The 11865-nt window shown below is 34.5% G+C and overlaps 1 protein-coding gene across 1 annotated transcript; it reads right to left on the bottom strand.

Annotated features, from left to right (window-relative positions):
* Positions 1 to 381: 381 nt before the first annotated feature.
* LOC126728075 (G-type lectin S-receptor-like serine/threonine-protein kinase At1g67520) lies at positions 382 to 11532 on the bottom strand. The gene is made up of 10 exons (XM_050433949.1): positions 11400 to 11532; positions 10365 to 10633; positions 9491 to 9978; positions 3115 to 3536; positions 2301 to 2456; positions 1996 to 2207; positions 1608 to 1818; positions 1270 to 1507; positions 1005 to 1155; positions 382 to 916 (listed from the first exon to the last, which is right to left on the bottom strand). Exons 1-10 carry the CDS (start codon positions 11530 to 11532, stop codon positions 605 to 607), a joined length of 2592 nt encoding a protein of 863 aa, XP_050289906.1. The 3' UTR covers positions 382 to 604.
* Between the last annotated feature and the right edge of the window lie 333 nt (positions 11533 to 11865).

Genomic DNA, 11865 nt, shown 5'->3' on the forward strand with positions numbered 1-11865 from the left:
GGGACATATTTAGTGTATAAAAACACCAACAAGATGCCACCAGTCCAACCAGAAACCAAAGAAGTGGGAGAGTTGACATATTCATTACTGCAAGTATTATATTATAGGATAAAACTTAGGTACAATATCTTAGATGCAGTTCCTAGGTTCTTCTCTTAAGATTCTGACATGTAGATACTTAACTAAAAAATAAAATTTTATCTTATGAGAAAAAATTCACATAGCAAAATCTTAAGAGATGAATCTAAGGAATAGTACCTAAGTACTGTATCTAAATCTTGCCCTATATTATATGTGCTTGGTAAACATTGAGGTCAGTGAATCCTTGAACCACCCGGATGGTTAGCTTTACCAAAAACAACTGAGCTAGGACACTTACGACAAATATTAAATTAGTTGACTCACACAAGCATCGATAATTCCTTTAATTGCTACAACAAGACAAAAGATAAATGAAACTAGGTTTCATTTATGGATACAGGTTTATCTAGTTACATTTAGGAACAGTCCTATTAACTTGGGCATGTACATTCTGCCGTTTGTCCTCAAAAAACATGGGCATGTACATACCACACATTCATACATAACTATTGCATTTTAGTATTTATCTGGCTTCCATCATAGAAATTGTGACACTATTTCTGGAACAGTTTTCTGGCTTAATTTCTGAAACCCCCAAGTCTTCTGCAATTGTGTTGGTAAAAAATGCAGGTTGTTTTGGAGAAGATAGTTTAAGAGTTTCATTTGAAAGCATAGAAACAACATCTGGCATGGTGGGTCTATCCTTTGCCTGATCCTGTATGCATAAGAGACCAATGTGAATGCATCTCAATGCTTCAAATGGAGGGTGTGATTCCTCTAGTATTGCTGGGTCTATTAGCTCCAAACTTTTACCTTTATTCCATAACTGCCATGCCTGATACTAGTCCAATTGTTCATACAATGTTAACCATTAAGTTCAAAAGTCCAGGTATTGGTTAAGAAGGGTTAACTAAGAAACTTACATATTCTATAAGGTTGAGCGGATACTCAAAGTGATAGCGACTGTTGTTTTTCTTGCCACTCATGATTTCTAATAGTAGAACCCCAAAACTAAATACATCAATTTTTATCGAAACAACACCATTCATTGCATACTCTGGGGACATATAACCACTGAAGTAAAAAGTGACCAATGAGCTTTAGCATGAACAAGCAAATATATACATGTGCGCATACAAAAAAAAATATATTTAAATTATGCTTGCTTGAAATGAAATGCATACTTACTATGTTCCAACAACCCTGTTTGTGTTTTCTTCTAATCCTTTCAACCCAAATATTTTTGCTATGCCAAAATCAGATATTTTCAGATTCATCTCCTCATCAAGCAAAATGTTGCTTGCTTTTAAATCCCGATGAATTACTCTTAGTCTTGAATATTTGTGGAGATAAACAAGTCCTTGAGCAATGCCTTCAATTATGTTGAAGCGTGTCCTCCAACTTAATAAATACTTTTTAGTAGGATCTAATAGCAAGCAAATGATTAAGTGTTGTTTTGACTTTATATAAAAGAAAGAAAAAATCTTCACATAAGTGAACTTTCATAATCAATAACCACATCCTACCAAAGAGGAAGAAGTCTAAGCTTTTGTTGGGAATGTACTCATAGATTAGTAGTTTTTCTTCTTCTTGAATGCAAAACCCTAAAAGCCTAACAAGATTAGTGTGTTGGAGCTTGGCAATAAGAATCACTTCATTCTTGAACTCTACTAATCCCTGCCCAGAACTTCTTGAAAGTCTTTTTATGGCTATTTCTGGTCCATCAGATAATTTACCCTGAAAGTATATTGTATTAGTCATACTCATATCATCTTAATTCAATCTCTGGTTACATTATTTAATTTTGTATCGAGATTCTTCCTAGCAATTGGGCTCACCTCAAGTGTTAATTTATTGACCGGATGAATTGGATTAGCTAGGCTATAAGAGAGAGAGAGAGAGAGAAGAATTAACCTTATAAACTGGTCCAAAGCCACCCTCTCCTAATTTATTTTCAGTTGAGAAATTATTTGTAGCTTCAGAAATGCTTTCAAAGCTGAAGATTTGCAACTCATGGCTAGCTTGTCCATCTTTATTTTGTTTCTTCACTTTGTCATGTACTGTGGAAGGTATTGCATTACCTCCAATTTCTTGTATGAGCAATTTTTGTTTCTTTTTTCTCTCCCCTAATTGACATACATAAAATATTAGTTGATTTTTTTTTTTCTTCTTGATCATTAGTAATATATCTAAAAATCTATAGTAGGAGCATCAATTACCTTCCACTCTGCATTTTTTCCATTTTGCGTTGCCTAAGAGGCACAACAACGAGATAATAATTGCCCCTACTGCCATGATTAGCCATATCCACCACCTATTCAGCCGCCTGTTTGCTACGTTTTTCTTTTTTTGATAACCGTTTGCTACGTTTTTTGCTACAAAGGCAAACATATTTTCAATAATACTACCAATAGTATTTCTATTCAGTTTTCTTTTTCTTGTGATTTACTATGACTTAAGTTGCATGATTGCTTGTGCTTTAGAAATCAAAATAAGACTCAAAAAATTCATTGTTTCTCTTTGACCCCTAGAGGCTTCAAATCATTTGAGATTGAGCCTCTTTGTGGTTGTACAAAATTTTGATTCTATACATTCTCAATGTTTCCCTTTAGTCCTAAAACCTATATCAACAATATTGTTCACTTTGGAGTCCATACCCCTTGCAGCTTTGTTTCTTCCAAGCACAAAGCAAGGGTCATCGGTGTGATGAGGTGAGGGCTATCCATGAAATCTCACATGGTTTGGGTGTGGTAAAAGGGAATGCCTTATATGTGGGTTGAATAACCAAAATATTAACAACACATTTTTTTTCTTGCCCTTTACTAGGGAGAAACAAAGCTATGAGGGGTATGGACTTCAAAGTGGACAATATTGTTGACATGAAGATTGGGGTGTTAGATTCAAAATCTAGGTTATTTTTTCCTTCAATTTTCAAAAATTAAGTTAATAGTATATATCTTATATCTACATGTAATACATCAATAATATGCACATTAATTTGATTAGTCTCGAGCATGAATTAATTAGACTTACCAAGGAAGTATATTGTCCGTCGCTTACTAGCATCTATTGAAGCAACTCCAGGCCCTGTGCTCCAAATCTCACAGCCAGTTTGATTCTCTTCATTTGTAGATGCATAGGCAACGCAAGAACAATTGTTCAAGCACTTGGTCTTACAATCCATAAGGGTCAGGTTGTCACCTTCATTAAACTTGAATCCATCATCATGCCATGAACCGAAAACTCGAGAAAATGTCTCATTAAGGCTCCTGCATTGAAGATTCACTTTGGCCACACATCCTTCATTTAAATAAGAGGAATCAGAAGTACAATTAACTATAGCGCCTTTATCATCAGAAAGTACTCCCAAGTAATTTATCGATAACTGTGGGGAATATATGTCCGCAGCAGAGTAGCTGAAGTATGTTTCATTCTCATTTGATGTGTAGTCAAAACTGTAGTTGGAGTTTGTTAGGCGAAATGAAGATGAGTTGACATACCCACTTGTCCAACAATAGTCGCACACTTAAAAGATTTTCACCTTAATTACAAATATGCAAGGCCTTCAAAGTATATAAATATAAATATATATATATATATATATATTGGATTTGATATAATATGACAATTGTTATATATTGGATTTGATATAATATGACAATTGTTGAGGTTTATTAATGCACTTTGAAGGCCTTGCATATTTGTAATTAAGGTGAAAATCTTTTAAGTGTGTGACTATTGTTGTTGCATGCTTAACCCTCTTGGTTGGCTTTGCATGTGACAAAGTCAAATGGTCAATTTGAAACTATCCAAGTCAATTGTTTCTGGCTTCCAGGATTTTTTGTCTAGGCTTATCACCTGCCTCTCTATATATATAATAATAGGTAAAGCTGATAGAAAATCTAATTAGATTTCAAATTGGAATTCAATTAGAGTCTAATTTTGTGCTGTGTTTCATCTAATCTAAATTTTAAATTTTTGTGCCAAGTAAGTTAATTCAATGTAAAAATTGGATTTCAATTAGAGTTTAATTTTGTGCCACATGTCCTATCTTTTTATTTTATTTTAATTTTTGTGCTAAATGAATTAATTTTGTGTAGAAAACGAAGAGTCCAATATAAATAAACCATAAATACCCTAATCATATAATTAAAAACAATTCAAATTTATAAGTTATTTGTAAGTTATTTTTGAACTAATGAGCATATTTTTATACCGTTTTTATTTAGATATTTTGTATATGAAGATATCGAATGTAACAAACTGTAATTATGCTGAACGATTCCATACATACATATCCTTTCAATTTAGGAGATACTATTTGACCAGTTTATTGTTTTATTTTGTATTGTATTTAGTAGAATTTCGTAGACAATAATTATAAATTGATATTGTATATGTAATTTATTTTCAAAAAAAAAAAATATTGTATATGTAATAATAATAATAATAATAATAGGTGAAGTTGAGATAAACCTAAATTAAAATTTCAAATTAGAGTTCCAATTTTGTGCTATGTGTTCTGAATTATTTATTTTTGAAGAGTTTCATTTTTTAATTTTAGAATCAAATGTGAGACCACATCATAAATGAAAGTTCAAAAACGTGTACAAAACACCTTTGAACGTTTAGACCTCCAAATTACAACTTAACCAATACAAGCAATATGTCAAACAACTAGTGTGCGGAAACTTAACACATGCTATAATACGAAATTGGTTAAAGACTATCTAAGCCATAACAAAATAAAACCACAGCAGATAATAAAAAGGCAAAGATAGAGAGGAAGGAAGATGCAAACACAAAGACAACACGCGATGTGTTATCGAAGAGGAAACCGAAGCCCTCGGCGTAAAACCTCTCCGCCGCCCTCCAAGCGGTAAACAATCCACTAGAAAATACAGTTGGGATACAAGGACAGCAATAGACCCTCCAAGCCTAATCTACCCAGTGCACCTAAGCCCTCCAAGCTTCTTGCTCCAACGAGGTTGCGCCGAACCTTTTTCTTTTCTAGCTTCCCGGATTCCGCTACTAGACCGTAGCATCAACCAATGAAGATTGGTTCCTTCCTAACTGCTTCCCAGAAATCCAAACAACTGTCTCATAGTGATGATGATGGTGAGAACCAGGTTTGGTATAATGCCTCTCAAGGTTTTGACAATGGAGAGGAAGAGAGATGAGGAATTTGAAGAGACTCTAAGGTATAGATTGTGGGTGAAACAATCTGGTTTTTCTTTAGGGTTTCTCTCTCAAAATTCTCTCTGGAAGCTCTCTTTCAATCGTGGGTAAAAGGGGTATTTATACTGGAGTGGGAGAGGAATGTGAAACGTCAGGTTTTACAAAACAGGGGTGGCTCGCGGCTTGACCTCGCGGCTTGACTAAGTCGCGAGATCCAGTCGCGAGTTAACCATGTGGCCAGTTGTCCTGTTTTATCCTGTAGTGCTCCAGCTAGCATGACTGTTCATCTTCCAGCATGCTTGGCACGTGTGCTGCTTCTGGCGGCTTGCAGCCGCGAGTCTCTGTTTTCTTGCACACTCTTGAGCAATCTTCACTCTATCTCACTCATTACCCTTACAACAAACCCACCTAAATACAGGGTTACTAAATGCTGAATTACAAGCAAATTTGGCACGGAATAAAGCCAATTAGATGGTTGAATAAATTCAACCTTACAATAAATATTCATCCAAGTGAGTTATTAAGTACAAAAATCAAAGAGTTTAGAATAAATGAATCATAAAGAAAAAAAAAGTGATTCACAATAAATAAATAAAAAAATGGAAAATTTACATCTTATATCCAATAATATCCTTACAAATTTTTTTAAAGAGTTAACCAAATATAAAAATGACGATCAATAGTATTTGAATTATATATATAGGAATTACATTATATATCTTATTATATATTTTTAAGTGTATCCATGCATATGCATGGGGTTACAAGCTAATATATATCTATATCTACATATATATATATATATATATATAAAACTTAGAGAAAATCCAATTTTGCGCTATGCGTCTTAAATTATTCATTTTCAGAGAGAGTTTTATTTCTTAATTTTGGAGTCAAATGTGGAACCACGTCAAAAATATTCATCCAAGTGAGTTATTATGTACAAAAACCAAAGTGTCTAGAATTAGTAAACATAAAAAATAAAAATAAAAAAAAAACAATTTACATTTTCTACCTAATAATGTTGTACGGACAAAATTTTGAGCCCAAGCTCAAACTGCATGGAATCTTGGTCCAGAAAAGTCCAATATAATGAATTTTGTAGAGTATGAGTCGAAGAACTAGGTTTAGATGAGTTGAGCAATGGCTTGCATGGAATTGAGGGATAGACAGGCAAGAATAAAAGCTATTATCTTCAAAGAAACTCAGTTTGAGGAGATTTGAGATTTTATTTATGAGTACAAATCACCATATTAGGGTTCTTTTGCATGCTACAGTATTGTCCTCTCCTTTCTTTTTTGCCTCTACTTCATGGGGGCTTCTTTGCATTATATAGGCACTTTCTGATCATCTGGGCCTCTACTTGTTGATCATCTGGACCTCCACTTGAGCACCCATCCTATCAGACACCCATTTTAGTCCTTTGTGAGTTATGGCAGTCAAGACAACACTGTTCAGGTGTTTTCTCCACATTAATGCGGCTAGAAAAGCAGCTATAATGCATTTAATGTGGTGGTGACAGTCTTTCCTTAGATATTTTGAGTTTTCTTCTCTTTCACGTGTTCAGGGGACGCACTTCAACCACTTGAATATATACTTGGTCTGGGTTTGCCGTGTCTGAGGAGAAGTTCCTCCTCGGACCTTCCTCCCTTTGTCTCCCAATGATGAGGCTTGCAAAGTAGATCACCTAAGTCATGTTTCTCTACTCGGACTTGTTAGTGTCCTTGGACAAGGCCCAAGACCCAATACATTATTTTGGGCCATAGTCCCCACAAATGTCATTTAAAGACTTTTTAAAGAGTTAACATATATATATATATATATATATGAATGACTATCAATAATATTCGAATTACATATGTAAGAATTATACTATGCATCTTAATATATATATCTTTTAAATATATCCATGCATTCATGCATATGAATGTGGTTACAAGCTAGTCTATATATAAATATCTAAAAAATGAGACATAGAATTTAATGTTGCTATATTTTTGTTGAGCCATCTCATCAGCCATGTCATACTTAAAAAAATTCCTTTATGATTTTTCTATTTAATTTTATATAAAATAATCAAATACAGTTCATGGACAAACCTATTAATGCGCTCAATTACTATTCAACATATTACTATTCATATTTCTTAAAAAAATAAAAACATATTACTATTCATTTGTTTTAAATGTAAATATTTGTCTATTCAGCTACCCAAATTGATTTCAACTTTTCATTTTCTTTTTTCTAATTTCAAGTAATTGTTAAAATCGAATAATTCACTATCTTTTTAATGGATATATGCATATGTTTGACTATTCATTACAAACGTTACTATTCATTAGATGCAAATGTTTGATTATATTCAACTACCAAAATTGATTTCAACTTTTCGTTTTCTTCTTTCAAATTTCAAGTAATTGTTAAAATTGAATATTTAAACTCTTCATCTTCCTATTCTAAAATAATAATAAAATAAAAAAACTCTTCTTCTCTTCCTCCATCCTTTCCCCTCCCCTTTGCCTCTTTATCTCCCTACTACTCTTTACTTTACCTTTAAACTTCCTCCATCATTTCCACTTTCTTATATTTTCACTTTTCCTTTCCCCATCTTATTTTATATAAATTTGATATAATTTATTTCATTCAATCCATATTTTTCCCACGCAAAAACTGTGAGTACTCTTTCTCTCCCTCTCTCTTGATTTTTGTTCTTTCTTATAACTCTAATTTAGGTAGATGTTTTTTTTATTCAAAAGAAAAAGTTAAAGCTCACTCTCTCTATTATTTGAGGTAAAAATTCCAAATATTTTTAGTGGGTTTTATCCTTTTGCCTGAGTTTGTTTTAATCTAAACTTTGATAGTGATATTCATGTGAATTATGAGTTTTGGAAGTGATATCCTCGCACTAACTGAATATAATTCTGCCAGAAATTCAACATCATCTGACAAATCCGATTTCAAATTTTCCATAAGTAGAATATGATTTTCCTAGAAATTTGAGTTCTTGTCCTTGCACTAATGTATCATGGTACAGGGAACTGGATGACCCTAAGTGGAATAGCAAACATAAAAGACGAAGGACAAGCTTTCGTATTTTGTTTGCCATAACTAACATTCTTTGATTTTTTGGTGAGATCTTGTGGTAGAGGAGGGGGTCAATTCAATTTTAAGTGCAAATATGGCAGAAGAAGCTCTCTTGCAAGAGGCAAGTGATAAGCCTAGAATAAAAATCTTGGAAGCTGGAAACAATTGACTTGGATCATTTCAAATTGACCATTTGACTTTGTCACGCGCAAACCCAACCAAGAGGGTTAAGTAGTTGCACACTTAAAAGATTTTCACCTTAATTACAAGTATGCATGGCCTTCAAAGAGCCTTAATAAACCTCAACAATTGTCATATTAAATCTAATCCAATCAATATATATATATATATATCGGAAAAATTTAGAGAAAATACAATTAGATTTTACAATTGAAATCCAATTTTGTGACATGTGTTTTAAATTATTTATTTTCAAAGAGAGTTTTATTAATTAATTTTGAAGTTAAATGTGGAACCACATCATAAATATTCATCCGAATGAGTTATTACATACAAAAACCAAAGGGTCTAGAATTAATGAACATAAATTTTTTTTAAAAAAATGGACAATTTACATTTTCTATCTAATAATATCATTTCAAGACTTTTTAAAGAGTTAATATATATATATATATATAAGAATGACTATCAATAATATTCAAATTATATATGTAAGAATTATACTATGCATCTTAACATATATCTTTTAAATATATCCATGCATCTACGAATATGAATGTGTTTACAAGCTAGTCTACATATAAATATCTAAATAATGAGACATGAATTTAATATTGCTACACTTGTGTTGAGTCATCTCATCAGCCACGTCATACTTAAAAAAATTCCTTTTTGATTTTTCTATTTTATTTTATATAAAATAATTATATATAGTTCATGGACAAACCATTTAATGCACTCCATTACTATTCAACATATTACAATTCATTTGTTTTAAATTCAAATATTTGACTGTTTAGCCGCCAAATTGATTTTACGTTCCATTTTTTTTCTAATTTAAAGTAATTATTAAAGTTGAATAATTCATTATCTTTTTTTTTTTTTTTTTGAGGAATAGATAAGTCAATTTTATTGAGGTAAATCAGCCTGAAATATATGAATTAAATCTTGTGGTAGTTCTTCTAACCACACATCTGTATCAGCAGATAAAACTGCTCTTTTAGCAAGGGAGTGGGCTAAACCATTGCCCCCCCTATATACATGACATAATCTGCAAGATGGGAACCAAGAGCTAGCTTTTTTAATATCTTCAATTACATGGCCCCACTGTGTCCTATTTTGTTGCGGATTATTAATAGCTGTGATGATCTTCAATGAATCACCCTCCACTTCCACGTGACCAAGACAAAGCTCCTGGGCAAAAAGAAGAGCTCTCCAAGCAGCTAAGGCTTCGACCAAGTCCACAGAACTAGGAAGTTGAATGATTTGTCTCAGTGCAGCAATAACCATGCCTTCCGCATCCCTCACTACCACTCCCAGTCCTGCACTCGAAGAATCTTCAAAGATAGCGTCGTCGAAGTTGAGCTTGTAAGCTCCTAAACCCGGCGGCTTCCATTTCCGTCTCAAGCACTGAACGGAGGTCCGAGATGGCCTGTCCTGAACGTCTCGAAATTCCTGCAGTAGCTCCCAAGCCCGTCACACCGTTTCCCCTACTTCCCAAACCGGCTGCTTCTCTCTCAGATTATTACGTCTAACCCAAATACACCATGAAACCATTGAAAACAGAGCAGCAACGTTTGGACTTGTCTCTGCCAACATGGCTTCGACAAGATCACCAAAGCTTCTGAAAACTTTGGACTATAGGGAGCTAAAAATAGGGTCTGATAGCCAAATTCCTTTGACTCCATCACATAGCCATAAGCAGTGAATGGTGTCTTCAGGGTGTTCTTTATAGAGATTACAGAACTTTTCCGATAGAACATGCCGTGAAAAGAGGTTCAGCTTGGTGGGCAAAGACTCCCTTGAAGTCTCCACAAGAAATGCTTCACTTTGTTAGGTACTTGCAACTTCAAAATTCCATTCCAAAAGTGCTTACAACCCTCTGTTTCAGATGAACTAGGCAGAGCAGATCTACTTTCCGAAGATAACAACTGGTAAGCACTTTTATCCGAATAATTCCCATCAGTGGTGAGTGGCCAAATAAGCAAGTCCTCCAATGGAAAATGACTAACCGGGATGCTTTGAATACGCTCAGCTTCCCATGGTAAGAAATTTTGCTCAATAAGCTCCTTATTCCATACTTTAGTACCAGGGATGAAAAGATCCTTGACTGTGGATAGAGAAGGATTAAAATTGGGAGATGCAATCTTGCCTCCCCCTGATATATATCCAGCCACCTATGATTCCAAATGTTTATGGATGACCCATCTCCTACTCTCCACCGTGCACCCTTGCCAATGACCCCTCTTGCATGTAAAATACTTTTCCACGCAAAAGAACTTCGTTGGCTGAAATCTGCTTCCAGAATGCTGCCAGATGGGAAATATTTAGGTTTAAACACTTTATACAACAGCGTCTCTCTCTCATGCAAGAGTCTCCACACTTGTTTTCCAAGGAGGGCATCATTAAACTGTCAAAGATCCCGAAATCCCATGCCTCCTAAAGACTTAGGAGAACAAAGAGTATCCCACTTCACGCACTGCATTCTCCTTTTGTTATCTTGGTTGCCCCACCAAAATTTGTGGATCATCGCCTCAATATCTTTAAGTAAACCCAAAGGCAGTTGAAACACACTCATCGAGTATGTGGGAATAGATTGAATCACCGCCTTGATCATGACTTCCTTCCCGGCTTGAGAAAGTAACTTTTCCTTCCATCCTTGTATTTTTGCCCAAATTTGCTCTTTAATCTGATTGAAATAAGCTTTTTTTTGTCTTCCCACAAATGATGGTAAACCAAGATATTTTTCATAATGTTTGATAGCCAGCACCCCTAGTAAGACCTGAATGTCATGTTGGACCTCCTCCGGTGTGTTACGGCTAAAGAAGAGAGTAGTTTTAGTCTTGTTGACCAATTGGCCCGAGGCAACCTCATACCAGTCAAGTAGTTGCTGAATTTTATGACACTCAGTTCTATTAGCCCTGCAAAAAAGGAGGCAATCATCTGCAAAAAAGAGGTGAGTAATCCTAGGGCCCTGACGGCATAAAGATAAACCCCTAATTTCCCCATTATCAACTGCTTTGTTGAGAAGAGCATTTAGTCCCTCCGCACAAAACAAGAAGAGAAAAGGGGACAGGGGATCACCCTACCTCAACCCTCTAGAAGGTCGAATGAATCCTTTAGGTTCACCATTTAAGAGTATGGAATAGGTCACAGTGGATACACATTGCATGATCAAAGCCACCTAGGAATCTTGGAACCCCATCTTTAACATGATTTTTTTCAAGGAAACTCCACTCCACTCAGTCATATGCCTTACTCATATCGAGCTTTAAGGCCATAAAACCTTCCTTGCCCGAGCTAGAGGTTTTCATATAGTGCAATGACTCAAAAGCAATTAAA

Source organism: Quercus robur, chromosome 5 (genome assembly GCF_932294415.1).
Source record: "Quercus robur chromosome 5, dhQueRobu3.1, whole genome shotgun sequence".
In the NCBI taxonomy this organism is placed as follows: domain Eukaryota; kingdom Viridiplantae; phylum Streptophyta; class Magnoliopsida; order Fagales; family Fagaceae; genus Quercus; species Quercus robur.

Bases quoted from the DNA above. Each gene is read 5' to 3' on its own strand.
- LOC126728075 (XM_050433949.1), bottom strand. From the start codon at position 11,532: ATGGGGAAATTAGGGGTTTATCTTTATGCCGTCAGGGCCCTAGGATTA. The intron at 9,979-10,364 runs GTACCTAACAAA...GAGCTACTGCAG, and splicing joins ATGGAATTTTGAAGTTGCAA to GAATTTCGAGACGTTCAGGA. The intron at 2,208-2,300 runs GTAATTGATGCT...TATGTCAATTAG, and splicing joins GAAAAAATGCAGAGTGGAAG to GGGAGAGAAAAAAGAAACAA.